The sequence below is a fragment of the Lagopus muta genome, chromosome 10, assembly GCF_023343835.1.
Source record: "Lagopus muta isolate bLagMut1 chromosome 10, bLagMut1 primary, whole genome shotgun sequence".
Classification (NCBI taxonomy): domain Eukaryota; kingdom Metazoa; phylum Chordata; class Aves; order Galliformes; family Phasianidae; genus Lagopus; species Lagopus muta.
In genome coordinates, this window is record NC_064442.1 from 48,746 (window position 1) to 60,983 (window position 12,238).

At 43.2% G+C, this 12,238-nt stretch overlaps 1 protein-coding gene across 1 annotated transcript in view; it reads right to left on the reverse strand.

Moving 5' to 3' along the window:
• Nucleotides 1-12,238, reverse strand: part of IQGAP1 (IQ motif containing GTPase activating protein 1) — a 49,832-nt gene that overhangs the window by 17,294 nt on the left and 20,300 nt on the right. The window contains exons 15-25 of the mRNA XM_048956921.1: nt 10,223-10,386; nt 6,744-6,834; nt 5,422-5,589; nt 4,884-5,026; nt 4,380-4,550; nt 3,762-3,845; nt 3,558-3,629; nt 3,391-3,460; nt 1,943-2,151; nt 803-958; nt 487-650 (exon numbers count right to left, since the gene is read on the reverse strand). Coding sequence (XP_048812878.1) covers nt 487-650; nt 803-958; nt 1,943-2,151; nt 3,391-3,460; nt 3,558-3,629; nt 3,762-3,845; nt 4,380-4,550; nt 4,884-5,026; nt 5,422-5,589; nt 6,744-6,834; nt 10,223-10,386 — 1,492 coding nt within the window. The remainder of the gene's footprint in view (nt 1-486; nt 651-802; nt 959-1,942; nt 2,152-3,390; nt 3,461-3,557; nt 3,630-3,761; nt 3,846-4,379; nt 4,551-4,883; nt 5,027-5,421; nt 5,590-6,743; nt 6,835-10,222; nt 10,387-12,238) is intronic.

Consider the following 12,238-nt stretch of genomic DNA (forward strand, 5'->3'; position numbering starts at 1 on the left):
TGACAATCAACTCAATCATGCTTACAGACAGCCAGAATCCTTAAGTCTGACAGCCTGTAAAAAAGCCAAACCAGACAGAATCTGATTTTCAGCCTCCTCATCAGTTTTCAAAAACAGTGTCCTTCGCGTCAGCTTCACTCTGGCCTGTAAAGCCCAAGCTCACAGTCTGTTTGAAGTCCTTGTTACCAGACAGCAGAGAATTTAGATTGGACTGAATCTTAGGAAAGCACTGCATTAGATCAAAAATAGTGCTTCCCTGAGCAACAAAGCATGTGTTAAAGAAAAATGGCTTTAATCCTAAAGAAGAAAGTTAATTCCTCCATTCCAGATTACAGAAAGGACTAACGTGAAACAGCATGAGCAGAATGCAGGGACAGTTCAGCATCATCTGCAAATTAGCATGGGACATAACACAAGAACAGGTTCAATTTTAGCAGCAGTCCGAACTGAGGCAACAGCAAGGCTGTGTCCTATGCTACAACGTACTTGATCTCCTCCTGCAATGCTGTTTGGAACAGCCGCAACAACAGATATTCCTCTCTCTGATTGGACGCATAGTTATACAGCGTGAAGATGACTGAATCCATGAACTTCGTGGATTTGTTTTGAGGCATCTGAAAAATCAGCTTGGCCAAGTATGTTGGGTTAGTCTAAAACAAGAAGGAAAACTACTTAGTGCACGTGTCCACAAAAGCCAACACCACAAAGACAGACAGTGCCTCAACACTGCAGTGCATAAGTACAGACTGTTCCAATACATGTGAGCATCTATGACAAGAGGAGTGAAGGAAAAGCTGCATACCTGAAGTAAGTAGAAAAGATGTTGATAGGCTTCCAGCTTTTCCCTCTTCTCTTTGCTCAAAGCTTTCAAACCTCCCTTTTGCTTGTTTAGCATCATCATGTCAGAGAGCTGTTCCTTGTTCTTCTTGGTAAGCTTTTTGCTATGAGAAACAACATCCTGCAAAGAACACAGAGGGACAGATTCCACATTTAAATAACATGCAATATTGGAAAAAGCTGCACATACCATTTCCTTATATGTGGATAAGGCAGTCAAGGTACATCAGGAGATCATGAAGTGAAACATTCCGTTATAGCAGTGATTTCTGTTTTGTCCCCAAATTCCAGAATTTGTTGAGAACCTAGAAGGACTAATTGCTTTGAGCAGGGACTACTGTCAGAGCTGGTAGCATTCTGAAGATGCTTGAAAATGCCTTTCTTTCTCAACTGTGCTTAAAGCGCCAACCTGTTTCTATTTTGCTGACTCACTGCCTCCACATACTCTGATAACGATGATACTTTTTGCTGCCAGCATCAGCCCAAGAGCTGGAGCCTCCTTTGGAACTGAACTTTACTGCTGCCATGGTTCAGATTTTACACAAGGTCAAGCCTAGCACTACGCTATTCAGGACCAAAGGAAAAGGTAACTGTAACTTCAGCTTGAATTAAAAAAAGGCACCACTGTATCAGCAATGTTGTTCTTGTGTGCAATCAATCGTCAGCAAAGTGACAGAGGGGGCTTCCATCAGCCAACAAACACCAAGCAGCCTGAGCACATTTCCTGCTCCGAAATCACCTCCCCCTTCTGATACAACACACAAAATGTGAGAAATTGAGGTGTGCAAGTCCAAGACTAATGTAACCACAAGTGAACAGAGCCTTCAAGCATACAATCTATTGCTTTCCCCTTGGTCCGGAGTGGGTTCTTTTTCGGTGTTTTGTTTTTACAATGCTTCAAGTCTTGATGTTTCTTCTGCAGTTATCTTTCTAGGGATACATAGTAATAAGTGGAACAGTTAGGAACTTACTGGGAGGAAAACCTGTAACTCTGGGGGAAATATTTCCCACTGAATCTGAGTGAGATTCAGGCTCAGAAGGTCCTCATGCTAACTACCATTGGCCTCAATTCACTCTGCTAGTCTCCCAGCACTGCATTTCCTACCTGCAGTGTAATTTTGTTCTTTACTAGCAGTCCAATCTTGATGTCCATGAGATTGAGGTCATTTTCAAGCTGTTGATTAGATCGGATCAAGGTCACAACTTCCTCACGCAGTTTCATTAGCTCCAGCTCCTCCTGAAAATCTTGGTCACTCTGATCGAGCAAGTGAACAAATTTCCGAACCACAGCCATAGGTGGGTTTTCAGCATTAACTAAAAACAAGTGACAAAACATCAGAGGACAGGAAACAAATTAATGCATGTGTTATCTCTGTGCAGACAGCATGTCAAGCAGCAGCCAGTCCAGGATAAAATTAACACCAACGTGCTTGAATAACTTCTGACAGATTCCGGAACTTCTTGCATGGAAGAAATCACGACAGAAGTCAACACTATAGAATGAAGTCAGTATCAGCTTAGGGGAGTCCACCTTGCTGAACTTACCCCAAAGATCAGCGCTCCTATTACCCAGCAGCAAAAGTACTACCGTGAAAAAAGTTTGCACAGAATCACAGAATGTCAGGAATTGGAAGGGACCTCAAAAGAGCATCTCGTCCAACCCCCCTGCTGGAGCAGGATCACCTAGATTAGGGCACACAGGAACATGTCCAGGTAGCTGCTGAATGTCTCCAAAGGAGATCCCACAACCTCTTTGGGCAGCCCATCCCAGTGTTCTGTTGCCCTTGCCGTGAAGAAGTTTTTCCTCTTATTTATGTGGGATCTCCTATGCTCCAGCTTGCACACATTGCCCCTTGTCCTATCACTGGATGTCACTGAGAAGAGCTTGCCTTCATCCTCTTCACACTCACTATTCACACATTTATAAACATTAACGAGGTCACCCCTCAGTCTCCTCCAAGCTAAAGAGACCCAGCTTCCTCAGCCTTTCCTCATAGGGAGATGCTCCACTCATCAGGGCAGAGTAGAGGGGAAAGAGAACCTCTCCACCTCCTATCCGTACTCTTTCTCACACACCCCAGGATGCCCTCTTGGCCACGAGAGCACAGTGCTGGCTCATGCTCCTCCTGCTGCCCATCAGGATCCCCCAATCCCTTTCTCCTACGCTGCTCTCCAACAGCTCAGCCCCCAACCTATACTGGTACTCAGGCTGCTCTTGCCCAGATGCAAGACTCTACACCTGCCCTTGTTCTTTCTCATTCTGTTTCTCTCCACCCAACTCTCCAGGTCTCGCTGGAAGGCAGCACAGCCTTTTGCTGTGTCAGCCACTCTTCCCAGTTTTGTGTCATCAAACTTGCTGACACAGCGCATTCCACTCCCTCAGCCAGAGGGAATTCTTCCTTCAGCCACCTTCCTACCTACCTATCTACTCTTTGCACCACTTCACCCCAACTGATTTTCATAGCTGTCTTCATGTTGCAGATCTCACTCACAGTATTCTTTTGCAAATAGAGATTCAAAGCATATTAGCTTTATTCTTTTGGCCATACTTACTGAGGGTTTTGTAGTCTTCTCGTGCTTTGTTTGCTCGGATAAAAGCTTGAATTTTTATAACATCATTTATCTAGAATGGAAAAAAAAAAATCCAGCCACTTAAACTTGTTAAGGGAAGAGTAAAAAAAAAAAGTGTCAGATACTGAATTCATTTCACAATCTCTTACGTGGTCTCTGAAATATTGCAGGCGATCTCTGTAACGCCTTCTGGCTTGATACATCCTGGTCAGTGACTGAATCTATAGGAAAGAATCCCAGAGCAGGTCAGATAAAAGTCTTTTCCACAAATATTGCTACCAAAAATGTGAACAAAAACAAACAAAAACAAAACAAAACAAAACAAAAAAAAAAATCAAGAGAGCCTTTGCTACCTTCACTACTTGGTCCTTGTGTGCTCGTAAGTAATCCAAACGGATTTGATATGCCTTCCTCTGTTTATAGCCACGCCACTGGGACTGAAAACACACACAAGAAAAAGGGGAACTTTTCAAATTGAAAAGCAGTAATTCAATATTCTATGCCTCTTTCTGCTGCTCAGTTTCCACTTCCCTTCGGCTGAATAAAATGTAACAGAGACATGGTCATCTTACAAGATATATGCAGGAAAAGATATGCAGTGAAGTCTTAACTATTTTTTCCACTACCAGCTGTCATTGTGAGGAACTTAGCAGCACCCCGCACCAAGAGCGTGGGCCTTCAGAAACACAGCTAGAGAACAAATGTTTAACTAAACAACCAAATTCACATCCATTTCACAATTCGCAATTCCATCTTCAATTCTCCAAACCCACGGACAAACGGGAAAAGGAAGGGAAGTAATTTATATATAGTAATTCCTAGGGAGAAGGAAATGCCTTTCAATATTTTGCAAAATGAAGATAATTGTGCGTGGCAACTGTTTGAGTTGAACAAAACCAGCTTTCAATAAGCGTGCGTGTGGAGAGCAGCTGACAAGTACAAGTTTCAAACAGAATTAGGGGATTTCATACCTGGATGCAAGTGATGGCTGGAACTTGCTTCTTCAAAAAACTCATTCTGGAGTTGAATTCCTGACGAACAAGGTAGCCTCGACAACAAGCCTGAAGCTTCACAATCAGGTTCTCATTGGCCAGCCACAACTGCTCTCGGTTGTATGCTGCCGTGACTCCAGATATAGTGCTCTAGATTAGTGTTATGGTAGGAAGAAGAGCCAGGACGAGAAAAGGGAGATGCAAAAATGGCATGTTACACAGTGGCTTCTGTATTATGCTCAAGAGAAACTTACAAGTTGCTTTTCAGTAAGCAGCAATACTGTCTTGTTCTGGTGATAAAGGTGTGCACATTCTCCACAATAGCACAAAGAGGTGCTGATGTGCAAAGCAGACAATGAACAGGGAAATAAGATACAAAGCTTGCTAACTTTACTACTGTGGTGAAACATCACTTCTTAAAGTTGCAATAAGGCCTGAAATAGTGGCAACTTCAACTTAAGAGAAAAAGAGCATGTGCTTTACCTGTATCTCCTCCCGTGACAGCTGTGTGTCATTCTGCACAAATTCAGTTGGTTCATCCCATCCTCCCTCTCTGGTCCTCAGGTTATGATAATAATGATAGCCTCCTCTCACCCAGTGTTTCACCCATTCGCTGCCATTGCCTCCTAAAAGCAGAAGTGGTGGTATGTTGAAAGCAAACACGTATCTATCTTCCTCACATACAAATACTACAAGAAGGAAATGCATGGAGAGGGTCCTTCCTCCAAACAATAGAGAGAATCCCTGAGACTCCAATGAACCACCGCAAGAACTACCTAAGCACAATATATTTTACAGGTGGAGAATATTCCACTGTTAACTTAATTTCTCTCCGACCTTTTTTTTCTTTCCTTTAATAAAGGCTTCAGTTTACAAGGCAGCCTCAATTTCCTATAACATGAGATTCTAACAAGATACCCATAATGCAAGACTGCTCCTCACTTTTTCCCCCCTCTGGTTTCCATTCTACAAGCAATCATCTTGAATTTACTGCACTAGCAGTTAGCTATTTGGGGTTCACCTGTTGCCATTTTTCTCCTTTTGACTTCTGCCAACTCTCGCTGGTATGTCTCTGCACACTCTGGAGTGACTCCGTACAGCCCCACATCTGGTGAGCGCAAGGCACTCAGGGTAGGGCTGGTATCTCCGTGATCGACTGCTTCATTAATGGCCAGAATTCCTAAGGAAACTTCAACAACAGGAGGAGGCAGGTTACCTGGGCAGTCAGGAGCTCAGTGACTCACAACAAACTTAAGAGAGCAAGGCACTGTGCGAGTGTACACAAATACTTTCCTGTATTTATAGATAAAAATACTGATTACAAAAAGACAACTTGGTGTACAACAATCTTTTTACTACAGAGTGTGCATCTGTGTATAGCACAGTGTCTGACAGCGGTTTTTTTTGTGCTCTTAGTCCTACTATGGTGCTGATTTATCGACAGTATTTCTCTACAACCTTTTATCCATTCACTCAGCTGTACTCTGACAACAGCTGTAGTTAAGGCAGTTTCTTTTTGCAGAGCCGTGGTACAGCAGACAACTGACTCAAAAAGCACCTTTCCAGTGACTGCACCGTTCCTAGCAAGAATAGCAACCTGAACACAGAACAGGTTATCAACAAGAAGATGAGGAGGAAAGAGCTAACCCAGGGCTACTCCAGAACTCTGTTGCAAACGCAGTACAAAATCAACCACAGGTATCTCACCAATGCAGTAAACACGAGATACAGTCATTTTCAGCACTGAGCAAATGTCTGTTCACACACAGAGAGGTAGAAGGGTATCTGAAGATCTTAGGCTCAAAGAAACATACTTTAATCCTGCTTTTGACCAAATGTTCTTTGGCACAGTCCACCTGCCAACTGCACTGATTTGTGTTTTTATCTGCACTTAGTGCAAAAAAAAAAAAAAAAAAAAAAAAAAAGTAGTTTGAGAAATACTTCATAGAATTAAGGCAACAGTACAACACAATGAAAGCTAACAAGCACCAGAACTATGCACATGAACATCCTCACGCTTGACTACCCAACCACAGACAGACACAGTTATCTGCTAATGTCAAACACTTTGACAGAGATTCAATAGGTATCTCTGCCTAGGACGTAACACAGTCACAAGCACAACTGAAACAATGACATATCCTTCCAAAAAGATTTAAAGAATTGAAATTGAAAGGCTGTGACATTCATTGTTGAAAGAAAAAACATCTACACCTACCTGAAGCAAACACTTGTATTTTAGTTTCCTTTGCGTGTTTACATTTCTTGCTCACATTCTTTCATTTGGTGACGAATATTTGGTTGATAATGGCATTGAACCACAGTATTTGCCACAATACTTACATCTCTGTGACTCTTCAGTGTCCTTGTTAGCCTTCTGAATCCCATCCTGAATTTCATCGAGCCAAAGCACAGCTGTTTCATCCTGAGTGTCCTGAAGAGAATATGATGAGGAAAGCATTCGCAGCATGAGGAAAAGAGTGTCACTGGTTGTGCAAAACAAAACCACCACCTCTGAGCAATTGCAGTTTCAAGGGATACAGGAAGCATTTCAGCATCTTTCTAATCAATTTCAACACAAGGCCATAATGGACATTTGTTACTAGCAGAAGCAACTACAGCATTACCAGGCCAAAACTCTTTTCAGGACAAGGAACTCCCACCAAGAAGTTCCATCAGTGGTATCACTCCAACAAACATCAAGACATCCCAACGCCAAGCAATCTGCACTGGTCAGTCCTAAAGCTGTATTTGCCAATAGGACGTGCCTTTCCAAGGAGCCCAAAAAAGAAAATCACAAAACAATTTAAGATGGAAAGGGACCTCTGAGCTCATCTGGTACAACCCCCTTGCTCCATCACGGACACCGAGAGCACATTATCCAGGACAGACCAGATCCAGATGGCTTCTGAACAACTCCAAAGAAAAGACTCCAGTCCCTCTCTGGTTGACCTCCGCTACTGCTCAGTTACCTCCACTGTAAAGTGCTGTCTGACGTTTAGATGGAACCTCTTGAACCCCACTTTTACTCAATGCCTCTTGTCCTCAACTTCCACTTCCAGCTTTCACATACACTGAAGAGATTCCCTCCAAGCCCTCTCATCTCTAGACTAAAGAGTCTCCTCACCCTCAGCTTTCCTCTCTGGAGAGCTGTTCCAGTCCCTCAGGCACCTCAGTGGCCCTACGCTGGCCTATCTCCAGTACATTCGTGTCTCCTGTTTGGGGGGGGCAGGGCAGAACTGGACACAGTACACGAGCAGCCTCACCAATGCCAAGTGCAAGGATCACCTCTCTACTGAAGCCTTCCAGGCAGCACGAGCACACTGCCGACTCACAGCCACCTGGGTGTCTGCCTACCAGCACTCCTAGCACTATTCCTGAAAAGCTTTGTTCCGCTGAGGTGAACACAAATAGAGACTAACAAGAGTCCTTTCCCAGTACCAGGCTGCAAGGAGTTGTTCAGGGAAACCTTATGAAGTGGAAATGCACATACAGGAGCAGCAACCAAAAACTGATGGGTAACTAACACAACAGCAGGCTGCTCTTGTCCCGTCCACAAAGGTTTGCACATTTCTGTACCAGCAAATCAAAAAGCACTGTATGTACTGGGGGTAAATACAAATGTACAACAGTAAAAGCATCTCTCAAGTCTCTCTTTTAACAGACCATTTGCTGTGGAGTACTGATCACACCATATCTTATGTTTTGGCTGAAGAAACTCATTAAATAATGTTACACGCAGAAATTTTCCAAGAGACAAGTGTTTAGCAAACCCCAAAATACACATCATGAACAATAGTCCAGCAGCTGCCAAGCACAGCTCCTCCACCCCCACTGTTGCTTCCTGGGGGTTACTATGGAAGGAAATCTTAAGAAGCAATTGCCATCCCTCCAACAACTCCTGATGTGCAAACAGGACACAGGAAACATTGACTTCTGACACGGATTAATAATCACCCTGTACAAAGAGCCACTATATTCCAGCATTAAGAGTTCTGTGGCAGGACTGAAAATTGACATTTCCTTACATACCCTCCACATTACCACCGTTTTGGATTGAAACCTACATCCCTTTAACAAGTTTTATCTGAATGTCCAAGGAGTCCCATGACTGCTTCAGCAATGTAGAAACCCCTGTCTGAGGAAGGGTGGGAGACTTAAAGGAACAAACTCTTGCACTGTCATCTCTATCAGCAGTCATCAATCCCAGGACTATCAAAACCGTCTGATCTTTCCTGTGCATTTACTGCCACAGTCCCCCCAGCAGGGACACGCGCTGTCACACATTGCAGGGTTAACACTTCTCTCACTGCTCATCACATGAGAAATCGCATCATATGCCAGATCCCCTGCCTTCTGCTGAACTACAATCCCTCTCAGTCCCAAGGTACAGAAGTCACCAGCTAGTAAGCACGTTGACTCAGGACAGCAACTGTTCTACCCACAGTGCTAGTCTGTACCACGATCTCACGATCTCTGAAATTGCTGCCATGTTGCAGGGAGGAGCCCTACATTGAACATATGCCTCAATGAGGTAATTTCACGTCAACTGAAGTCACCAATCCAGCCTGGCAGAAGCTTACGTGCAGACCAAGAACAACTCGTTATTTCATTCTCACTCAGTAGGAGGAAATGCTTCAGCACAAAATGGGTTCCTGAGGAACATGAACCCTTTCAGGGCCACTGAGGAAGCTGTTCAGTGATCTGCATCACCAGTGCAGTTTTCGGACATCGCCATCGTGAAGGTTTACACTTAGTCAAAAAAACAAAGCAAGCAAACATACAAAAAAACACCAATGTTGAACACAGTATCATCTCAGTCTCTACGCTAAAATCCCTGCTGGAATTAGAACAATGAGCTCCACAACTGGAAAGATATTACAAAAAAAAAAAAAAAAAATTAAACACTCTTAGGCAACTGAAAGGAAGCACATCTGCTACTTCTTTGTAAGTATAAGGAAATAAAGTAGCATCCCACTCATCTATTTGAAAAAAAAAAAAAAAAAAAAAAAAAATCAGTAGCATGTACACCACAGAATCACAGGGTTGGAAGGACCTCAAGGATCACGAATCTCCCACCCCCTGCCCAGGCAGGGCAACCAAACACCACCCATATAGTGTTTCATCTTCCTTCCTAAAGCAGTAAGGTGAGATCATTCTTCCTCTCTCCATTTTCACCTGTACATACAGACCAGCTACGCAAAGTGGCAACTCCATTTAAGTCAGGAGAAGTCCTGGGCTACCACAACAGACAACCACCACGCAAAAAATACATAGCATCTGCAGTGTCACCTAGTGAGTGACAGGCATCCATACACATCTTGCTAGAAGCATACATTTTGTTTTCTATTTTCCCCTCCTTCTGGACAAATTCATCATCTAACAAGTTTTTTTTTCCTATTTCTGAAATTTTATTTTTGCTTTATGTAACTACACCTATGGATACATTTAAAAAAATAGCACTAGAAAAATGAGACTGAAGGAGACTTGCATTTGCAAATTCAGAACTATCAGAATAAACACTGTCTTCTTATAAAAAGAAATGAAACTGAACATATCTCCTTATATCTCCAAAAAGAAGGTACGTGTGCCACTCTGGACCTAAGATAAGTCCATCTCTGTAGTTCACAAAGATTCACGTGTTATGTCTGCATCTCTCTTTCCTTCATACAGACAGATCCAAACTGGCCAGGTAACATCAGCTGATAGCATGCAGCATTGACCCTTTCATTTCCAGATCTGTTTCCCAGCTTTTAAGATCAGGAATGCCCTCAGTACACAGATACAAAGGCTTCTTGAGAGATACTTTTAACTACACCCACCTGTGCTTTCTCTCTCTTAGCCCGAAGCAGTGTGTCCTGATAATGCTGAGCTACCTTTGGGGTTACACCCTCCAGTTTTGCTGCAGGAATCTGTAAGGCTTGCAGAGTTTTCCTGGTGTCTCCTTCATCCAGCGCCTCGTTGATAAGCCCAATAGCCAGAATCCCTAGAGAGAAAGGGGTAGAAGAAGAAACACAAAGATTCAATCCTTATCCAATCCTTTGCCATCATCAGGAAACTGTGCTATGGAAGAAAAGTGCTATTAGTGCTAAACCAAATACCCGCTGAGAATAGCAACATTTTAATAGCAATCATTTTCTACTAGTAAAGAAAGCAAGACCACTTCTCCACCTTAAAGAAGCCACACATTTCTGGACATGGTAATAAATAAAGGAAAAAGGAAAAAAAAAAAAATCCCTCAGGGAGACCACATGAATGGACAGAACTGAGTTCTTCAACATGTAGCTCAAATCCACTAGAAGGGAATTATCAAAACCTCAATGGCCAGGGCTAGTAAGTCACGAGTTTTCAAGAATCCTTCAGAATAAAGCTCTTCACACCAAGCTATAGCTTTGCACAGAACACCATTCAAAAATACAGTGCCTTCACTTCTGAAATACCAGGATTTATTGGATGCATATACTATGAGCTGTATTACAAAAGATGTGGGTGCTGACAGGGACAGCGAGGACTACAGTTCAACTAAATAAAAACAGACATAAATAGACAGCTTACAGTTAGCTAAATGTGAACAAAGCCTGAGTCACACATGCCAAGCCTACAGCAAATCACAAAGTAATTTGGGTTGGAATGGACACCCAGAGATCATGTGATTCAAGATATATTGAATATTCAATTGTTGCTTGCTGAAAGAAGCAACAGCCCAAATCACAGTTGGATAGTTTACAACAAAGATCTTTTAGAAGAAAGCGAGGAGCTCAGAGTGGATACAACTTGGGTTAAAACACCCAAAGACTACAGCTTTTCCTTCTGCATGCAGTAGAAGAATCACAAAGTGGAGCGTTTTATAGCAGGCACTGCATTTGGACAGAGCAAAGATTAAGGAACAATACACACACTAAGGACACCACAAGAACCAGGACTGCTAAGATGATGGTATGATTGCTGTAAAAAAGCACCATTTCAAGGACCATTTAACTAATTATGCTTTCTTTAATGACAAGGTCACCTCTGTATTTCACCTAGAAAAGCCCATTGAGGGCTTTTTGGATTTCAGTAAAGTTTTCAGCACCGTTTCTCACAGAATCCTGGACAAAACATCCAACATACGACTAGACAACAATACAATGCAGTGGGTGAATGAGTGGCTGATGGGTACAGTACAGTAAACGAGGTCACACCGGTCTGTTAGTCAGTCACTCCAGGGGTTCCCCAGGGCTCTATTTTAGGGCCAGTTTTCTTCAATGCTTTCATAAAGACTTGGATGTAGGACTAGAAGTTGTTACGAGCAAGCTGACTGACAACACTAAACTGGGAGGAACTGTTGAATCTGTTGAGGGTGAAGAGGCCTTGCATAGAGATCCTGAGAAATTAGAGAGCTGAGCAATCACCAACTGCAAGAAATTGAGTACGAGCAAGTGACAGATTCTGCACCTGGGAAAGGGCAACCTGGCTGTACATAGAGACTAAGGGGGGAGATGCTGGAGAGCAGCCATGATGAAAGAGATTGGAGGGTCTTGGTTGACAGTAACTTGAATACGAGTCAACAGTGCTCCCAGGTAGCCAGGAAGGCCAACAGTATTCTGGAGTGCATCAAGCACAGGACTACTAGCAGGTCAAGAGAAGGGGACTGTCCCACCCTACGCTGCATCGCTGTGGCCTCATCCTGAGTACTCTGTACAGTTTGGGTCACCCCAGTATGAAAAGGACATAAAACTATTAGAAAGTGTCCAAAGGATGGCTACAAAGATGGTGTAGGGTCCAGAGGGGAACACATACGAAGAGCACCTGAAGTCCTCAGTCCAGAGAAGAGACTGAGCGGAAACTTTGTGGTGCTC